We start from the raw sequence: 20,434 nt of genomic DNA, 5'->3' as shown, positions 1-20,434 counted from the left end.
AGACAGCTATTTTCGCCTCCATGGAGCTAGCCATGGTCCCATGCACACAGAATACATTCCCAGAGAGAACGAGGCAGGGCACGCCAGCAGCAGCAAAAACTCAACCCAAGTAACACATTCCTAGCAAGACACAAGCGACTGTCCCATAAGCGGGGGCATGGCAGGGCGCTCTTCTCCCACCCCTCCTAAAGGGCTGCAAAGTCAGACTGGCAGAGCTCTGGCAGGAACAGGCTCCGCCGCCAAAGCACCCCACAGAGTTCCCTTCCCAGCAGACGGAAACTGGGGCAGGGCCTCCTGCCCCCTCCGCCCCCAGCAAACAGGCTGCAAAACACGAAATGGCCTCAGACCAACCGGCGGTTCAGCAAGCTGCTTCTGAATGCAGCCTCATCCCTCCCGTGCTGGCCCCAACCATTTCCCCAGAGAACCTGCAGAGCCAGTTAAAAGGCGGGAGCGGGAGAGGCAGCCACAAAGGAGAGCAGAGGCAGAAAGACCGAAGTAGAAGTACCGTTTGCCAAGCCAGGACACCCCCGCCTCAGGCTACAGGGCCAAAAGGCCGCCCCCAGTCAGGGTGAAGAGCTGCTCACTGGCCGACTGTTCCAGCCTCCACCTCTGGCAAGGAGGAGGAGGAGAATCCAACATGGAGCCAAGCTTGGAGGGGGCTCTCAGCACTCCCCCCCCCCGCTTCTCAGAGGCGTTAGCAGTGTCAGCCTGTGCTAATATCTCCGTCCTGCCTGCCTGCCCATTTGCCCCCAAGGACTGGCTGGAGAGCTCCAGATGCCACACAAGACAAAAGGGGGGGGGTCTGCAGTCCACTGGGTTCAGCTGCACAGAGCCATAAAATGAGGCATCCCCTCCGCAATCCAGAAGCCTAATTTGGTATTTTTAAAGAGGGGCTGAAGATGGGCTAGGATGCGGATGTGCTCGGCTCCTCTGGGGCATGGCAAACAACTGCACGGGGCCAGCCGCGTGTCTGCTGGCCATGATGTGCAAAGGTGTTCTTGCGCTTCAAGGGCGTTCTCCGCAACCATTCCCAACACCCTGCCCGGGAGGGAGAGGCTGCCTTTGAAGAGGGGCTCGGGCACTTGAGCCTGCGTGGCCAGCTGGGCCTTCTGCCCATGCAGGAGTGCCTCAAGGTGAGGACAGAAGAGGTCTGGCATGAGCAGCATTTTTCAGGGTGTGGCAGGCCTCAGCCTGGACCTCTGCTGAAGCAGCCGCATGACCAGCTGAGCTCCGGTTGGGCACCCCACTTATGAAGGGCGTGCCCGAGTCAGCCTCCCAGCTCGCTGCCAGCCCAATCCCTGCTGGGGGGTCCTGCTCTTTGAAGGGGCTGCTGGGGGGGCTCCTTTATTTCCCTTCCCCCAGACAAAGCAACGTGCAGGTGAAGAGAGTCGAGGCCTCCCACTCGGAGCAGCCAGGGTGACTGGCTTGGCTCACCAGCCAGGCACCCCGGCTGCCCCGTTTGCCGCCAGCTGCATAAATCACTCGTCCGGGGTGGGGTGGGGTGGGGAGGGGAGTGGGGGAGAGGACTCTTCCCAGAAAACGGGCTTCTGCTTGCTCAGGACAGCGGGGAAGGGAAACCTGCCAGACGCTGGGGAGGGGGGAGCGCTGTGCAGGCGGTCCCGGTTGCCAGGCCAACGTGACCACAGAAGGCAGCCTGGCCACCCAGCCCGCCTGCGAGACTGTGGCTGACTCAGGGGCCGAGCCACGCTCACGGGAAGGGCCCCGCTTTGGTTTCCGCCTTCAGCTCCCAGGCGGCCTTTCTTTGCCTCCCCACGCCTCCTGCTTCCTCTCAGGGCCCAGAGCAGTAGACCCAAGGGGGCGGGGGGCGCGGGGAGAATAACCCACTCGGGGCAAATGTGGGAGCTGAGGCTCAGACTGCTGAGGGGGCTTGCAGGAGGCCACCCTTTTGCTGCCAGGACTCATCCTACCAGGAGGGAGGGGACAGGCACAGAAGGTCAGACAGAGAGGAAGAAAAGGGCCGGCTGACGCGCTCCGAGGTCAGGCAAGTCTGGGGGAAGGGAGGCAAAGGTTCCCTTGTGAGCCAACCAGGGCCTCTGGGAATCGTCGTGGCCTCGCTTCTGCCCTCTGAAGCGGTTCACGGGGCTCCCACAGGGCCACTAGCCGGGGCGTCAGCTCCCGCTAAGATGCAGCCTCCACTGCGCAGAGACTCCTGCAGCACCCAGCCTGTCCAGGAAGCCCCAGCAAGGCACTGGGACCCCCCAACCAAGCCAGGCGGGTGCTCCTCAGAGCTCCCCAAAGCATCCTCCAGGGACCACCAATGCAGCCCCCTCGTTCCTCCTCCCAGGAGCAGGATGTGCACGAGAGGCAGGATTCGCCTCGGCCAGGCCAGGCTCCCCTTTCACAGGCAGGGCATTGTCTCTGAAGATCACAATCAGAGTTTTTAAAATTATTATTACTATTATTATTCCAGACAACAACAAAATGTTGTCCAGGTATATCGCATGATAAAAGAATAAAAACCGCACACAACAGCAGCAGTAATCAGTGCAGGAAATATGTAAAAGTATGTAGCAGCAGCCATTCTAGCACTCTATGGACAAGTCTAAACTGTCAGATCAAGAAACTAAATTCTAAAATGCCTGGGGAAAAAGCATTGTCTTCACCCAGCACTGAAAAAAAATATCAGCATGGTGAGCCTCCTTGGGGAGGGGATTCCACAAATGGGGTGCCACAGCTGAAAAGGCCCTCTCTCTTGTAGCCACCTGCCTCACTTCCTTCGGTGGTGGCACATGGAGGAGGGCCTCTGAAGATGACTTAAGGGTCCAGGCAGGTACATATGAGAGCAGACATTTCTTTAGATACTCTGGTCCCAAGCCATTTGGGGGTTAAAAGGTCAACACCAACATTTTGAATAGGGCCCGGAAATGGACTGGAAGCCAGTGCAGCTGACAAAGTACTGGTGTCACGGGATGGTATCGAGCAGTCCCAGTTAGTAGCCTGGCAGCTCTGTTTTGAACTAACTGAAGTTGCCAAACCGTTTTTAAAGGAAGTCTCACATTTAACACATTGCAGGAATCCACCATCACCTCAAACAACAGTGATCAATCCACAAATACCTCCAAACTGTGTACTTGCTTCTTCAGGGGAAGCACAACTTGAACACCAGTCCACTAGACAGACAAACCACCCACTCACAGGACCTCAACCTTGTCTGGGTTGAGCTTCAGTTTATTGGTCCTCATCCAGTCCATTACCCTGCTCAGGCAGTGACTCAGGACATCCACTGCCTCACCTCAGTGCGATGAAACGGAGAGGTAAACCCAGCTATAATCTGTATATAGATGACTCCTCAGTCGACATCCCTGGATAACCAGCCCTAGAGGTTTCATGTAGGTGTTAAACTGCATGAGCTTGAGGGATAAATTCGAGGCCCGTGGAGCCCCGTAACATAATTGCCACAAAACAGAGCAACAAGCCCTCAGCGCCACCTTCTGGAACCAGCTATTCAAGCGCGAACAGAACTGTAAAGCAGTGCCCCCGACTCAGACAGCCTCTGCAGAAGGATTCCTGGCAGAGGGGTCAGGTTTCTCAGGAAGCAAGGCAAAAACGATGTTGGCACCATGGAAAGCTCCAGTTGTATGCTGCTCCAGCAAGGATCAGAAGAAGGATGAGGTTCAAACAGGAGTGTTGCCGCAGTCCGGCTGGTTGCCCTGCCTCCGTGCTGACTGAGGTTTCGTCTCTGAAACGGGCCTGGCCTGTTTTAGCGGCCTCAGGCTGCGACAGCACAGGAGTGGCGGGGGAATGCTAATTTCCTCATGGCCCCAGTCCTCAGAGTCAGAGGGCGGTAATGCAACCTCCTCGGGATGCAGTGGTCTCAAAAGCTGCTGTGAGGTCCAGGAGAATCACCAAGGTCATCCTGCTCCTCCTGTCCGTCTCCTGGTGAAGGTGATCCACTTGGGGGACCAGGCCTCCAACCACCCACAATCTTCCTTTCTTAGAATGTGTCTGAGCCCCACGTGTGGCCCAGAGACATTCCTGGGAGTAGTTAGAGGCACGCCCTTTGCTTTGCACTGATCCCAGCAGCTGGTAAGTCAATCTGCTAATTGAAAAGGTGGGAGGGATCAGGCCTCTTGGTGGATCCAAGAAAGGTGTCCGGAGTCACTCTGGTGCCTGCAGGCACCATGCTGCTTGCCTAGGTCTAGCTGATTTAAGAAGCCACGATGGGCAGGGTCAAGAGCATGCGGAGAAGGGACCTGCTGCCAAATAACTTGTCCTCACCGTAGCAAAGTAAATCAGACCAAAGGGATCCCTGGCCACAACTCGAGCTGATTCCTGGCACAGCTGTGGCATCCACATCAGACTGGAGCTGGCAGTTTTACCCACAACACATCTTGAGGTGTGGTCACCATGGACTCTGCCATATCGGTGAAAAAGTAAGGAGCTCTGGCTCCTACGACATTTCTGGAAACTCTTGATCAAGGGCAATATGGAACACTTCTTCAGTGAGCTGGGGCAGAAACCTCACCCCAAGTAGGACTTTTAAAGAAACATCAGACTATTCCCATGATAAACACTTCCCTCAAAACGTTTTGGAAACCAGATCTCCTCGTGCAGTTTTTCTGGACTTGGGTTTTTCTGTGGCTGTACTTGATTCTCTCGGTTTCGGTTTCTGCCACACCAGCTCCCAGGCCACTCGCCACTGGGAAGCGCTCCACTGGACAGCATCGGAGGAGTGCCGCAAGGGAGGCAGCCAAGGAAGGGGGGCGCCAGGGGGAGGCACTCAGGCAGCCTGTGTGGGCCCACTGCAGAGCCTGCCCGATTGGACTGTGGGCCACGCTGCCCCTCCTGCCCCCATCCCCACTGCAGTGAGTGGGCCAGCCCGGGAGAGGCTCAGCCACCGGCCGGTGGCTTGCCCCAGCGCCAAGCCCAAGTGAGAAAGCCAGAGCCCCTCGTCAGCTTTAGTGCAGAAGGACTGGGTGCAAAGCCAAGCCTCCAGCCTGCCAGGATAAAAAGGGGCCGGAGCGCAAGCAAAGTGAGATTGGAAGAGCCCCCCCCCCCCCGGCGCTTTGAGCTTTACAGCAACACGGAGAGGTCTCCTCTTGTGGGCGCACGTAGGCCCCCCCCCCCCCGCTTGAGGGAGAGGGCACACCTCCCCCAGTGCAGCTGCCGCCGCACACATCAGTGCTGTGAACAACAACGAAGGACTGACTGGCCTCAAGGAGCACAAACACGCCCCCCCCCCACCAGGCAGCCTCGGCCCCCGACACCTCCCGAGGAGGCTCCAGGCTCTCTTCAAAGCCAGAGACATGAGCAGATAGAGGCCCCCCTGCGCTCCTGCAGCTGGCACCATTAGCACCCCCTCTAATGCTGCCTTGCTTGCCTCCAGCATGTCCTCATTAATCGCTGCTTACAGAGATGCAGCTTGGAGTAAGCCACGCACGTCTTCACCTGTCTGCGAGGCCGAGTCATGAAGGCTCTGACTTTGCAGACGGCGGAAACACAGCGGCTCGCTCAGAGCCCTGCGACTGAGCCAAGATGGGAAGCCTGATCTCTCCACGTCAAATGCAGCAAGACAACGACACCCACAAGCAGGTTTTCAACCTCGGACCCTTCCATCTACTCCAGTCCTCTCCCATCTTGATCCAGTTTAAGACACGAAGTGCCAATGGGACATCCTGGCCTTAAGAAGGGCTGTGCATGAGCAAGGATCCAGCCAACGCTGGAAAGCTGTGGGTGTCCCTCCACACCCACTGGAGCCAACATGGGGGTGGCAATGAGCCAGAAAATGGCCGCATGCCCAAAGAGCCTCGGAGCCCTCCCTGGGTGGCCTTTGGGACGTTACCCAGAAGTGTCTTCCAGGCCTGGCAGTTTGAGAGACAGCCAGGCCACCCATCGAACCTAAGACGGGGCCAAAGCTGGGGCACACCTGTCAGGAGCACCCTAGCTGCCTCTTGCAGTCCCCCCCAATAGCCAACTCAGGACACAGACGATGAGGATTCTTTCCGAGACTTTATTCCTTTATGACTCTTTCAGATACTAATCACTAGCGACTAAGCAAGGAACTGCACTGGGGAAAGATAGGTAGAGTAGCCTAAGCTCCAGGTAAGGCAGTTGGTCCCCGTTTGAAGGAGAACCGCGGGAAGACTCTGAACATATGGGCCATGGAGAGATCCTCCCTCTTTCCCTTGGGTCCTCGGGACGCGACTGTTGTTTGAGCGCCAAACGAGCGGAGCACCTCCTTTCGGTGCCCTCCATCTGTCGTCGCTCCCTGCATCTGCGCCAAGCGTCCAGCAAGCCCCCCTCCAGCGCTCTCTCACTGCCAGAGTCACTATCTATCCAGGAATTGGCCAGCTGCTGTGCTTGTGAGAGATGAGCGAGCTCCTCTCCCACGGATTGCTGTTCCTCCTCAGAATCAGAACTGCTCTGGGGCTCTATTGGCTCAGTTTCCACCCTGACATCACCAGAGGCATTCTGCTTCCCACCGGGGCCAAGCAGATGCTCTGGGAGGGCCACAAGCCGGACACGGGGCCAGGAGCCCTCGCCAGCTGTCCTGCTAGGGTCATCCAGCAACTGGTATTCCGGGGCAGGCAGCCTCCAGCCACGGAGGGAGCATTTAACCATCATTTGTACTCCAACGCCCTCTGCTCCAATGCTAGCTAAGCCCCCGGCCCACCATCGCATACACCATTCCCCACAAGGTGGACAAGCCCCTAAGATAAAGAAGCAAATGTTGGTGCAAGTGGGGTGCTGGTACCCATGCGGGCACGCACACGTAATGCAAGAGCCCCCCAAGTGCTGGCCGGGCTAGAGCACGTACCTCCCCTTTCTGGACCGTCATGGATTGCCTCCTGGGTGTGATCTCCTCATTGATGCTAGACAAGAAGTTCTGGGAGATGCGGAGGGCATCCTGCAGGAGCAGGTAGTCGGGATGACTTGACGGCGTGTGCTTCAGTAAATCCTGCACCACCAAGAGGAAGGACAGAAAAGGCAAAGCCTCAGGGGGGCAGCAGCTGGCAACCCAGCTAGATTCAGCCCCACGGGAGAAACACACAGGCTCACCTGAGGGCAGTACTTTTGTGTCCAGCGTTTCAGAAAGGAGTTATCATAGAATTGGAAGGGACTATATAAGCCACTGAGTCCAACCCATTGCTCAGTGCAGGAACCCAGTTTAAAGCATCCCTGACAGGTAGCTGTCCAGTCTCTACCTGAATACCTCCAGAGTCCACCACCTCCCTAAGCAGTCGATTCCTTTGTCTGACTGCTCTGCCCATTAGGAAGACCCATGGACTTGCCAGGTATGTTGTCTCCCAGGAGGATGGATTAGAGACGAGACTGAAAGGTTGCCTGCACTCATAAAGCTCACTGACCGGTATCCCTTTCTTCTCATCCATGTGGGAACAAATGATACCGCCAAGCAGAGCTACGAAGAGATCACGTCAGACTTTGAAGCTTTGGGAAGGAAACTCAAGAACTCTGGGGCCCAAATAGTTTTCTCATCCATCCTTCCAGTAGTTAGAAGAGGGATAGAAAGGGAAAGAAAAATACTCCGGGTGAATGGCTGGCTAAGAAGGTGGTGCCAGCGTGAGAGATTTGGATTCTGGGACCATGGCCTATACTTCCTGGAAGGTGGGCTGTTGGCAAGGGATGGGTTGCACCTCACAAAAGCTGGGAAGAATGTGTTTGGCCACAGCATGAAGAACTTTATCAGGAGGGCTTTAAAATGAATCCTTCAGGGAAGGGAGATGTAATGTTGGGGGTAACAATGGACGAAGGCTCATGCATCACAACGGAGAGAAAAGCTCTAATAGCACCCAGTAATAGTCTTCAGAAACATGTAGGAAGAAAGCCAGACTATGAAGCACGTGGTCTTCGATGTCTATATACTAATGCCCAGAGTATGAGAAACAAACAGAACAAACTTGGAACTCTTAACACAGGAGGAAAATTATGACTTGATACGTGTAACTGAGACTTGGTGGGATGACTCTCATGACTGGAATACAGCAGTTGACGGATATAACTTGTTCAAAAAGAACAGGAGGAACAGAAAGGGAGGTGGGGTTGCACTGTATGTGAAAAAGACATATCTCTGCACAGAAATACAGGAGGATGAGCTTGGTAGCCCCATCGAGAGCACCTGAATCAAAATAAATGGAGCAAAGACTAAAAGGAACCTGGTGGTCGGAGTCTACTACCAGCCACCCAATCAGGGAGAAGACGAGGATGAAACCTTTGAAAAGCAAATAGTCAATGTTTCAAGGAAGCCTGATGAAGTAGTAATGGGGGACTTCAATTTCCCCGATATTTGTTGGGAGACAAATTCTGCAAAACAGGGCCCCTCCAGGAAATTCCTGATTTGTATGGCGGATAACTTTCTCCTACAGAAAGTAGAGGAAGGAACTAGAGGATTGGCTACCCTTGACTTGATCCTAACCAACAGAGATGACTTAGTGGATAAAGTAGCAGTTACGGGAACTCTGGGGGAAAGCGACCATGTTGTACTTGAGTTCTTGGTTCTAAGGGAAGCAAAAGCCAAGTGTAGTCAAACACGTCCCCTGGATTTTAGGAAAGGTGATTTTAATAAACTCAGAACAATGATCAGTAAGGTCCCATGGCAAGCGACTCTAATGAGAAAAGAAGTCCAAGATGGCTGGGAGCTTTTAAAAAAGGAAATTCTCAAGGCACAATTACAAACAATTCCAACAAGAAGAAAAGGTGGAAGACAACAGAAGAAGCCAATGTGGCTTCACAAAAAGCTTAGAGATGACCTGAAAACAAAAAAGCACACATATAGGAAGTGCAAAGAAGGCCAAGCAACAAAGGAAGAGTACAAGCAGGTAGCACAGAATTGCAAGGATGGCATCAGGAAGGCTAAAGCTGAGAATGAGCTGAGGTTAGCGAGAGATGCTAAAAGCAACAAAAAGGCTTTCTTCAGCTATGTGCATAGTAAAAGACAGAGGAAAGAAATGGTGGTTCAGCTAATAAATAAGGATGGGAAAATGATAACAGAGGACAGAGAAAAGGCAGAAGTGCTCAATTCCTACTTTGGCTCAGTCTTCTCCCAAAAGAGGGGCTATGACTCCCCTGGCAAAGGCAAAGTACAGGCTAAAGGGGCAGGATTGCAGCTTGAGATCGATAGGCATATGGTCAAGGAACACCTAATTACTTTGAATGAGTTCACATCTCCAGGGCCAGATGAACTGCATCCTAGAGTCATAAAGGAACTGGCAGAAGAACTCTCAGAACCGCTGTCTATTCTCTTTGAGAAATCATGGAGGACGGGGGAAGTACCAGATGACTGGAGGAGGGCTAATGTTGTCCCTATCTTCAAAAAGGGTAAAAAGGAGAAACCTGGGAACTACAGACCAGTCAGTCTGACATCAATCCCTGGGAAAATTCTGGAGCAGATGATAAAACAATCCATCTGGAAGCACCTTGAAAACAATGCAGTGATGACTCCAAGCCAACATGGATTTGTCAAGATCAAATCCTGCCAGATGAATCTGGTCTCATTTGTTGATCAAGTAACCGCCCTTGTGGACCGTGGGAATGCTGTAGACATCATATACCTTGACTTCAGCAAAGCTTTCGACAAAGTGCCTCATGATCTCCTGATGAGCAAACTAGCTCAAAGTGGGCTAGATGAAGCAATGATACGGTGGATCCACAGTTGGCTACAGAATCGGACTCAAAGAGTGCTTACCAATGGGACCTTCTCAAGCTGGGGAGAGGTAACAAGCAGGGTACCACAGGGGTCAGTCCTGGGCCCAGAGCTCTTCAATATTTGTATTAATGACTTGGAGGTGGGGGTGCAGGGAATGCTGATCAAATTTGCAGATGACACAAAATTGGGCAGGATAGCTAATACCCTGGAAGACAGGAACAAAATTCAAAGTGATCTTGAGAGACTGGAGCGCTGGCAAGAAAACAACAGAATGACATTTAAGAGGGATAAATGCCAAGTTCTGCACCTAGGAAAAAGAAACCAAATGCACAGTTACAAGATGGGGGATATGTGGCTCAACAACACTACATGCGAGAAGGATCTTGAAATTGTTGTAGATCACAGGCTGAATATGAGCCAACAATGTGATGTCGCTGCAAAAAAAGGCAAATGCTCTTTTGGGCTGCATTCATAGAAGCATCGCTTCCAAATCCCGGGAAGTACTAGTTCCCCTCTACTCAGCACTGTTGAGGCCTCATCTGGAGTACTGTGTCCAATTCTGGGCACCACACTTTAAGAGGAATGCAGACAAGCTGGAGAGGGTTCACAGGAGGGCAACGAAGATGATCAGGGGACTGGAAACAAAGCCCTATGAAGACAGACTGAAGGAACTGGGCATGTTTAGCCTTGAGAAGAGAAGACTGAGGGGAGACAGGATAGCGCTCTTCAAGTACTTGAAAGGTTGTCACAGAGAGGAAGGCCAGGATCTCTTCTCGATCATCCCAGAGTGCAGGACACGGAAGAATGGGCTCAGCTTACAGGAAGCCATATTCCAGGTGAACATCAGGAAAAACGTCCTGACTGTTAGAGCAATACGACAATGGATCGAATTCCCTACGGATGTGGGGGGCTCTCCCACACTGGAAGCATTCAAGAGGAGGCTGGACAGCCATCCGTCAGGGATGCTCTGACCTGGATTCCTGCATTGAGCAGCGGGTTGGACTCGATGGCCTTGTAGGCCCCTTCCAACCCTGCTATTCTATGATTCTATGTTTTCTTTTATTCAAATTTACTATTGCTCAGGTAGCAACGTGTGTGTGTGTGTGTAAAACCCTTTCTCCCCGCACTGTTGTCGCAATCTAAATTGTCCCTTAAGGTGTTGTTAATTGGAGGGATGGGAAATACAGGTAGCGATATTGTCTCTGTTTTCCCTTGCCCCCAGGGCCAACAGAAATGGCGGGGGGGAGGTTGGTGGGAGTCAGATTGTGAAAACAGTGTGGGAGATGAGAGTAAACTCCCCCCCCCCCACAGCTGCCTCAAAGAAAGTAGCAGCAGCCCTTTTTAGCTGTATTTGAGTAAAAGAAGAAACCTTGGGAGAGAGGACTGTGGATCTCCTACAGTATGTGTGGCCTGAACATAAGGCTGCACGGAACAGCAGCCTGAAGGACCAGGAGGATTTTTTTTTAATGCCTTGAAAAAAGGAGTGACACTCAAAACATGTTGGGAAGTGCGTGTGTGCGTGCGTGTGTGTGTGTATTCCTACACTGCTGCTTTGCTGCATATTTTTCCAAGTGCTTTGATCCCTTTTGCTCTTTCCTCTTTTGTCCGTTTCTCCAAGTTTCCCCACGTGCCCCACGCCGATTCCTCACTCGCCTGCAGAGATGGCAACGGCCTCAACATCCAAAGCCACTTACGTGGAGCACGAGGGTGCTGCGTGTGACTCGGTCCACCGGCTTGTAGAGGAGAGCTGTGGAGAACAAGGAACACGGGAGGAAGAAATGTGGCAGCCCCACAGAGGAGCCCCTGTGCCTTCTGCAGCAACAGAGCCCATGCCACTGCAAAGAGCAGCACAGAGCAAGAGAAAGGAAAGCGCTCTGCAAGCCACGAGGCTCACTGCGAAAGCCCTTCCTTGGCTGGCGTCCACCAGAGAGGGCAGGACCACTCCAAACGCCTTGTGCCAGCGGAGCACAAAGCTGCAAGCCCCAGATGCAGGCAGACCGTCCTCCGATGCATCCTGAAGGGCTGCACAGAGCACAGCCCCTTCTGCTGGTGAACCCCAAGCGCTCTAGTCCAACTACTGGCACTGCTGGCCAAAAAACAAAAGCAACATCGCCCCTGACACCCACGTGGAGTGCAGACGGAGCTGCCTGCAACTCCCTCCAGGGAGCTGGATGAACCGCTCTGACAGCAACAGAGTCCCAAATCCGTGGGTGCTTTACTCACTTTCCAAGGAGTTTTTTGTCGTCTGGTCTTTTGAATCCTTGGTGCTTCTTGCTTTGAGATTCTACAAATGGGAAGAAGGAAAATGACCCCTGGTTAGTTGTCTCCGAAGTCCAGCATAGAGCCGCCAGCTGTTCTCTGAGATCCCAGGTTGCATACAAAAGGCACCCCAAATCCAGCCCAATCGTCAAGTCCTTCTCTGCATTATAATGGCCTTTTTAGAAGAATGTAATTCCTCTGGGGACACGGCCAGCATCCCAGACATGCGCTGCCTGGTCCATCCCAGGAAAGACCTCACCCCCGAGCTTCCAGTTCGAAGAGAACCTGCCACTGAAAGTCAGTGAAAGGGGGGCCCACTCCCATTATTGGGGGCATATCCTTGTGATTTGGGCTCGCCCACAAGTAAGAGTATTTCCTTGCAAAGGAGGCAGATGTCCAAAGGCGGCTGCAACACAGAGCTACACATAGGGACGTGGGGGGAAGGGTCTGCTCTGCTCCCTCTCGCATCCTGGGGAAGGGATGCCGCATGTCATCTGCACATAGGAGTGGAGGTGGAGCGGTTGGTTCAACCTTCAATGTGGCCAGAGGAGCTCCACAAGCCGGGACCTCTGGAAGGGAGCGAGGAGAGCAGCAAGTTGCTGAGCAGGGGGGTGACTGTGAGAGAAGTTGTGTTTCAGTGGAAATTATTTCCCTGATAAACAGTAATTAATACCTTTATCATTGTTGAGGAAAAGATGGAGTTAGGGAGGCTAAGAGGGGAAGAATCACAGTCAGATCACAGTTAGTCCCTCTAGCTCACTATTGTCTTTACACCAGCTGCCCCAACCCCTCCAGAAGTGTTGGACTACAACCCCCAGATTCCTCAGCCCGCCCTGTGCTGCACTGACTGGCAGCGGCGGCGGCTCTCCAGGTCCCAGGCAGACAGAGATGAGCTCCTGGGTCCCTCTGGAGCTGCAGGGCTTGGCTTCTGGGGGCCGGCACAGCTGCAGGCAGGAAAGGAAAGATGGGCTGGAATTCCAGCTGTGGTTTCTTTCAGCTGCACCAGGCTGCACATTCCTGCCAGGCATTCCTGGGCCTCTAGAGAGGGCGCAAGAAGCCAGCAGGAGCTGTCCCACTCAAGAGGGCCTCCCTGCCAGACTAATAAAACACGCGGATGATTCCACTGGAGAAACGCTTACTGCGTGGAAGACAAGCCCCTCCTGGTGTCCTTCTGCCTCGCTGCGCTGGAGGCAAATGACACCTCCAATGCGCTAGACAGAGGTGGGCAGCTGCCGCTCCAGCAGGCCTTTTTACAGCTCACTTTTGTCAGCGACAATTTCATCTCAGGACGTCACACGGGTCATCCAGCCCCTCAGGTGACACAGCAGTGGTGCTAGAACCGTTAGAAGCCCCCCCGCCCCCGCCAGCAAACGGTGCACGGAAGCCACCACTGCCTGCTGGCCTGGGGATGACCCCAGGGAGGAGAGTGTCACGGGCAGGGCAGGCCGGCCAGAGGCGCCCCGGCCAAGAGGAGGGGGAGATCGTGGGCACCATGAAGGGCAGCAGCGCGCGAGGCAGGCCGAGCCCCTTGCCCGGAAGCAGCTCTGGCACAAGCCCCACCGAAACAGGCGGGGCTGCGCGGGCACCGAGCGCTACCACAGCAGGCTGAGGGCTGCAGCAACATCCCAAGGGCTCCATCCAAGCACATTCGTCAGACCAAGGCGCTGCGTGCCTGAGCACCAGAACGTTACCTCGGAGATTTCCGCAAACTGAGCGTTGGCCTGACAACACTTCTCCGCCGTCTCCATGGCAACCTCGTAGTTATCCACAAAGGCCCGATACACTCCCAGCTGGCTGGCCTGCAGGAAACAAATGTGGAAGGAAATAAATATGGGGGCGCGCGGGGGGGAGCAGATGGCCACTGGCTGCATGCAGCCCCAAAGGGATGGAAGGGAGGCCTGGGCAGAATACAGCAAGCCGCACAGGAGCCGCACAGGGACCCCTCCTGCAGCAGAGCCCAGCGGTCGCCGGCTTGCTCAAGCTGCTGAGGACGCCTCTGGATTAGCTCCCCCACCTCGCGTGTTCCACTTCCTCGACTGCCAGAACAGGAACCTCCAGCTCCCACTGAGCCAAGGATGAAGCGTGGCTGGGGCTGCATCAGCCCTTTGCCACAACCCCCAATTCAGACAGAGAAGGTTCAAGCTGTGGGGGGAGGCATGCAGGAGACCGCCGTGCCTCCCATCCCCAGCCACTGGAAGCCTACAACAGGGACCCACCACCTGCCGGGAACAGAAGACCCTTTTCAGCTGAAAGTGAAGGGCAGACGTGAATGCAGGCAGCAGGCAAGCTCAAAGCCCCTGAGGGAGAAGGAGGCGTCATTTTCTGCATTTGTAATTCATGTGCAACAGCCATACTGGTGAGATGACAGGCCTTCGGGTTAAGATGTCTCTCTCTGGGATTCTGCTCATTTGGTTTTTTACACAGCTGCTTATTTTTATTTGCCTCTTGCTCACTATGCTGAGCTCACTGGAGGAAGAACAGGATACAACTGTGACAAATTATTATTTTTAAATAAAAATGAATTTTATTATATTTTTATCCTGCCCTCCCTCCAGCGAGCTCAGGAGAGCGTCTGTGATCTCTCCACGCAAAACCCCCTCACTGTACCCTCACGACAACCTTGTGAGGAAGCTGAACCTGAGCCGGTCACCCAGGGGGATGGGGCGGGAAGGCATGCGGGGCGGTGCGGCAAGAGCAGCTGGCGAAGAACCCTCCTTCAGCCGCTGGGACTTCGCGCTGGCCTTGTCTGCTGACTCGGAAATGGCATCTGCCACTCATGACAGATGGTCAAAGGGCCAGCTCCGAAATCCCAGGGCACATTCCAGCTCAGGAAATCCCAGGACACATTCCAAGCATGTCTGAACTCTCCAGGAACCCCTGTGCCACCCAGCTGGGCACATTGGGCTGCAGATGCACCAGACCAGCCCAAACATGCGCTTCTGAGAAGCAGATGCACAAACATCAGCCAGCCAAAGCACTTTGTGCTCAGCTGAGAAAGAGCTCCTTTCTCGATCTGTCCTTCACTCCACAAAACCCAGTCCCCAAGTTCCACTCTGGTTCAGGGGGAAATGGTCAGTCTGTTTTTTTGTTCTGTTCAACTCCCTGATTTTGTCACACTTCATTTTTAAAGGCAAAAAAGACAACAGTGATGGTCCCGGGCCCGTGAGCAGGGCCTGCTGCGTGGACTAGCCATGGCCTCCTGACACCGTGGCCTTGCTTCACTCCTCCCCGACCCCCAGCCACCTCAGTGGTGGTCAGGCCAGCCTCCCCTTCCTCCTCAAGCAGCCAGGGAAGACAGCAGGTGTGCCGCCAGACAGGTGCTCGCATCTGGACAACCCTGCAGACCCCGGATGCTGGCCATTCTTCAAGTCCCTCCCCACAGAATTTCTCCTCTGGCCTGAAGACCAGAGGCTCTTCAGGAATGCAACATTTCTGTTGTTTAACAGAACTGAAAGAGAAGCATCCCTGGAAGGGGCGGCTGGAGCCCTCCCCCAGGCAAGAGGTCAGAAAGAAGCAGACTGGGGGGCTTCTTGGACGGCTGGGAAGCTCTCCTACTACATTCCTGTGCCCCGGTTTTTGCTGCACTGGGGCAGTGAGGAGCTCTCAGTACAGATAACGGAGAAATGCATCCGCCCCACAGCTGGGGGCAGTAGTGAGGAGTCAGAAGAGCAAGGGCACTGCAAAGCAGGGAGCATGCCGAGCACGCGCTCAAAGCTTCCTTTCCAAGCCTCCGGCGCTCGTTTCTCTCCCTGCCTCCCCACTGCTCAAGGCAGGACTCCAGGGCTCTCGGTCTAGCAGGATCAAGAACACAGACAGGAGTGTGTGTGGGGGGGACGCTTTGTCAACTGGCTGCAGCACGAGTTACACACAGCTTGCCACCTCCACCCCCACTAGCGGCGCTGGGAGACGGGTCAGCCCAGGATGCAGAGCGAGGAACAACGCAGAGCAGAGAAAGCATTTGGCGGGGGGGGGGGGCACAACACTGCAGGTACTGCAGCGCTCTGCATGCGTTGTTGCCGGATGGGGCTCCCAGTTCCGAACAGCCAGGCCAGCCCAAAACAGCGGGGCGACGGGGGACAGGGGCAGTTTGACCTTTGGCCCCAGATAGCTGTAGCAAGGAAGACGCCATTCCCGTGGCTTCCAGCCTCTTTCCTCTGGAGGACGAGGAAATGCTAATGCGAAGTCCGGCCAGAGGCCAGCACAAGAACCTCCGGATCTCTTCTCCGAGGAAGGGTCACGCGAGTGGCTCCCTAGCCAGGGCACCTGAAGAAACCTCTGGCCTCCAACCGTATCCTTGTGAAGTGTTGCAAGGCATAACAAGGATGAAAGATGAACCAGACAGCTGAACACACGCATCTCCACACACCCTCACACTCCTGTCCAAATCCTCCAGACTGAGACACAGGAGGAGGACAAAGGCGGCCGTGATGCCGAGAGTCAGAGCAACGTGCCACCCTGCCACAGGGCACCGCCACCTCGGCCCCGCTGGCCTGGGGCATTTGCTGTCCCACACAGCTGCTGCGCGGGGCGGCTGCTGTTCCCAGCCCGGCACCCTCCTGTCCCACATGCACGCCCAGCAGTGGGGTGACAGAAAGCAGCGGCGGGGCGACAGCTGGGGGGGGCAGAGGCCCCACGGGCTGGACACGCCCAGCGGCAGCTTGGCAAGAGGCTGCAGGGGAGGGCCAGGGTTGGCTCACCAGCTTCTGGAAGAGGTCGCCCACCCGCTGCTGGTGGCTCCACTGCTGAACCCGCGGGAAGAGTCCGTCGTAGAACTCCTTGTGGATCTCGTAGAGCTCCGGCACTTTGAAGAAGATGGTTTCGATCTGCTGGCTCGTCAGTACTGGCTGGGAGGTGGTGGCAGCGGCTCTCAACGGCTTCATGGGCTGAAGGACAGAGGCAAAGGGCTCGGACAGGCGCTACTCACGGAGAGCTCCAGCCCCCCGGCCCGGCCCAGCAGAGACTCCGGGCCGTTGTACCTGCCCACTCGAGCAGTCACGTCTTGAGCCCCCACGACCCCACTGACATGTTCCCAGGTGCCCTTACCAGCAACAGAGCCTCAAGGTGGCCTAGATAGGTTTCCTCGCTAGCCAAGATTCCAGACAGGACCCATTTCCTCATCTCCAAGCCCTTTTCCAAGTCTGGCTCGCTCTAGAGAAAGTGAAAGATCAAGAAACACAGTGGAAAGGCAAGGGAGAGGAGAGCTCTGCCCAAGCCCCTGCTGTGATGCTGCAGAGGGCCACGAACACTCCAACAGGGTGTCGAGGGGGACAGGGCAAAGCACCCAGCCAGAGAAGGCCATTTTTGCTGGAGAATGGGGGAGGGGAGACTGCTCACCAGAACCCCCACGAACAGGAAGAGCCACGTGAGAGGGAAAGGGGGGAGCGGGGAGGGAGGCTCAATTTCACACCTTGCTTTGGGCTATCCAAATCTTGAGCTGCGTGCTTGTAGTGGAGTGATCAGACAGACAGACAGACCCACCATCGCTCAGACAGTGGAGGAAGAAACCAAGGCAAAAATCAAACCTACGAGGCCAAGACAGGATTCGGCAGCAGCACAACGAGCTTTAATCACGAGTAGAGGAGACATTTCAGAACCACCGCTCTCTGCGATGTTTCGGCACTCGCTGCCCATCCGCCTGAGGCAGGAGCCACGTCTCCACCCAGCAGCAGGCACTGCGGCAGACACAGAGCTCCCCGGACTAGGTGACAAACCTGTCCTGGGGGACCACAGCAGCCAAGCACCCCAAAGGCCCATTGAAACCTGCACACCCAACACTTTGGGGTCAAGGAGAGATCCAGTTTTGGCTTCTGCACAAAACCTCCCAAGTTCAACACCAACAACTTTGTGCCTCACAGACAGTTCTCCTGCCTTACATACTGCCCGCATTACGGAGCCACAGCTCTGTCCCCAAATCCCACCGCAGTTTTATCGGGGCTAAGGAAGTACAAACCACACTCCAGTGCTGGCCACTTGCTCACGGGCGTGCCTGGCCAGGCTCCCTGTTGCAGATGGCCCCCTCCCCTCCTTTGCCTTGCCTCACTTCGCTGACCCTTGCCTGCTTCCCCTCCTCTGTGACGGCCAATCCCCAGATCATCCCCACTGACCTGCAGGGGGGAGTAAAGGCTGCACCCCAGAAAAGGCTGGTGGGGCAGAAGGCCCCCACCAGCAAAGACCCTTGGGGCAACAGGGTCTCCCCCCCCCGCCGCCAGTTTGGAGACCACAGCCTTTATTTTGCCCATTTACTGCTAAAACTGCAAGCCAGCACTCTGGGCGGCCCGTGTCTGGGATTTGGCAGCTGCCCCCTGCGAAGCACTGACACAGGCCCAGGGTTTTGGGGCCAGTCTGCTGTACTTCCCGTGGCTTTGGGCAAGATCCACTTGGTTTCGGAGAAGGCCCAGAAACCTCCAGAGCAACCCACTTCGATTTAGCATCCAGGCTTTGTCCACAGCCCCCCCCCCCCCCCAGCATCCGACATCAGAAGCAGTGCAGGCGCCCATGCTGGAGTGTCCTCCCCACTGGTCAGCAAACAGCGACTTCGGAAAGCGGCAGAGCTGTGTCAGAACTGTCGGTTTGACCCTGTGGCCTGAAGGCCAGCCGGCTGAACAGTGAAGAGCCCCCGGGGCGTCAGGAGCCTGTGAATGCCAGCCCCAGACGCTTCTGGCCATCTCTCAGAAGACTCTTGTTATCTAGCCAGGCTGCCGCTGCTGTGCCATGAAGGCAGGCTGGAATCCGCCCAGGGGGCTTCCAGACAGAGGGCTCCTGGCACTAGCGGGAGGAAGGCCCTGTGCGGCTATTTTTGATTTCTGTCCTGAACGGATTTTCTGCAGTAAGAAAAAAGACAGAAGCAGCAGTAGGAAAACCCGGGAGGGTTACGAGTGGAATACGACATCCTCTGGAGGCACCCCTACCCCCATAGAACTCTGTGAATGAGGCAGGGGATGATGGCATGACAAAAGCCTCATCTGGAAGCAGCCCAAGTACAAGGCTGAGACAGGATCCTGAAACCTGCCTGGCAGGGGGCTGGAGCACTGTTCCTCCATTTCAATGAACACTCCACTGAGCAGAAGCATTAAGACCTGGGAACACAATGAATGAACCATCGTGCACAGCATCCCTCACTGGCGCCCCACTCTAGCAGGGGAAATGGTGCTCTCCCGTGGGCATATTCAAGAGGGATCGTTAAAAAAACCTCCTCTCCTGACTGTGTCAATGCCTGGGCACAGGCGGCTCCAGGAGCACGTCCAGAGTGGAGCGTCCGGTAAGGCTCGAGGGAGGGAGGGAGGGAGGGAGGCCAACAGCCAGGAAACGGCAAGGCGGGCGGAGGGAGAGTCATGGCCACCCTTACGACGCACCTCCTCTTATGAGGAGGCTGCTGTTCAGTACACTGCCGAAGCCGCCTGCTTGAGCCGAGCTGAATAGGAATGTTTTTGGCAGAGCCAGCCAGCTCTGCTTCGTGTGGGGAGAGAAGCCAAAATTATTTATAGTCACCCAATGGGGTTCGTGCCAACCCCTGCTCAGGAAGGGCCGGCACATTCAGGCAAAACCATCAAAACAGCAGAGGACAAGGAGGAGGCGGTGGCAGCAGCAGAGGGAGCCAGAAGGCGTGTGAGAGGGAGCACCAGCCACAGGCAGGGGCCTTGGGGTGGAAGCAGAAGCGGGGCGGGGCAGAGATGCCGAAGAAACCGGAGCTGCCGGACCAGACTGGGGCTGTCGTTTGACAAGGGGCTGCATGAGACCTCCCTGTGCCCCCCTCCTAACACAACCCACGTGCTTGACCCCTGCTCCGATATGGAGGGTCTGTCAAGGAGCCTGAGAACGCCAGAGCAACCAGTTTCATACAAGCCCCCGCCCCGAAAGAACCATCTTCAGGTTTATGTCACCCTCCAAAGGTGCCGGAGCGGTCGAGGGCCTGCTGGGGATGCCTGCCTCAGCCTAGGCAGCGGCCCGAAAGCTCCCTGGCTGCTTCCCCTTCTCCCCTTCCTCTCCTGTCCCGTGTCTCTTTGGCCTTGGCCTGAGAAAGTGTTTGCAAATATGCCCGGGGGTGGGGGGAGAAAACAGAGCTTAGCAGGCCAAAGCTGAGAGGTGGTGGAGGAGGGGACATCAGGTCCATAGGACTGACTGCCTATGCTCCACCAGGTGTTTTTATGGGTGCACCAGTAGCTGTCTGAGACAGTGCAGTCAATGGGGGTGCGGGGGGGCACAGTGAGCCTCCCTTTGCTGTCATCCAGCTGGCGTTCCCCACAGGGAGCATGCAGCACCTGCTCTGAAAGGGCTCCACTAGAACCAGTTATGTACCAGACACGACCTAAGATGCCGGCAGTCGTGACCTCCGAACCCCTCCTCATCAGCCTGGGCTCAGAGGGAGCCCACCTCCCCGCAAGAGCCTCAGCATGCGCCTCCCTGGGGCACAGCCTCGCCTGGCCCCTTCCACGGAAAACTTCAGAAAGGCTTCGGAACGTCTCTTTTCTTCGAAGCTTTTGGGGGAGGAGAAGCTGTTTTCATTCCAGGTACTTGGTAAGCATCATGGATTTACAACTGTGCTTTCCCCAT

At 55.5% G+C, this 20,434-nt stretch overlaps 1 protein-coding gene across 3 annotated transcripts in view; it reads right to left on the bottom strand.

The window, feature by feature from the left end:
• BCR (BCR activator of RhoGEF and GTPase) overlaps nt 1–20,434 on the bottom strand; it is a 149,572-nt gene that overhangs the window by 63,007 nt on the left and 66,131 nt on the right. For all 3 annotated transcript variants that reach the window (XM_084819911.1, XM_084819912.1, XM_084819913.1), the window contains exons 3-8: nt 16,928–17,032; nt 16,582–16,767; nt 13,576–13,683; nt 11,849–11,909; nt 11,320–11,372; nt 6,779–6,919 (exon numbers count right to left, since the gene is read on the bottom strand). In XM_084819911.1, coding sequence (XP_084676037.1) covers nt 6,779–6,919; nt 11,320–11,372; nt 11,849–11,909; nt 13,576–13,683; nt 16,582–16,767; nt 16,928–17,032 — 654 coding nt within the window. The remainder of the gene's footprint in view (nt 1–6,778; nt 6,920–11,319; nt 11,373–11,848; nt 11,910–13,575; nt 13,684–16,581; nt 16,768–16,927; nt 17,033–20,434) is intronic.

This window comes from Heloderma suspectum, chromosome 13 (genome assembly GCF_057233095.1).
Source record: "Heloderma suspectum isolate Gila_16-S chromosome 13, 16-S_ref, whole genome shotgun sequence".
Taxonomy (NCBI): Eukaryota; Metazoa; Chordata; class Lepidosauria; order Squamata; family Helodermatidae; genus Heloderma; species Heloderma suspectum.
This window is presented reverse-complemented; position numbering and strand designations above follow the sequence as displayed.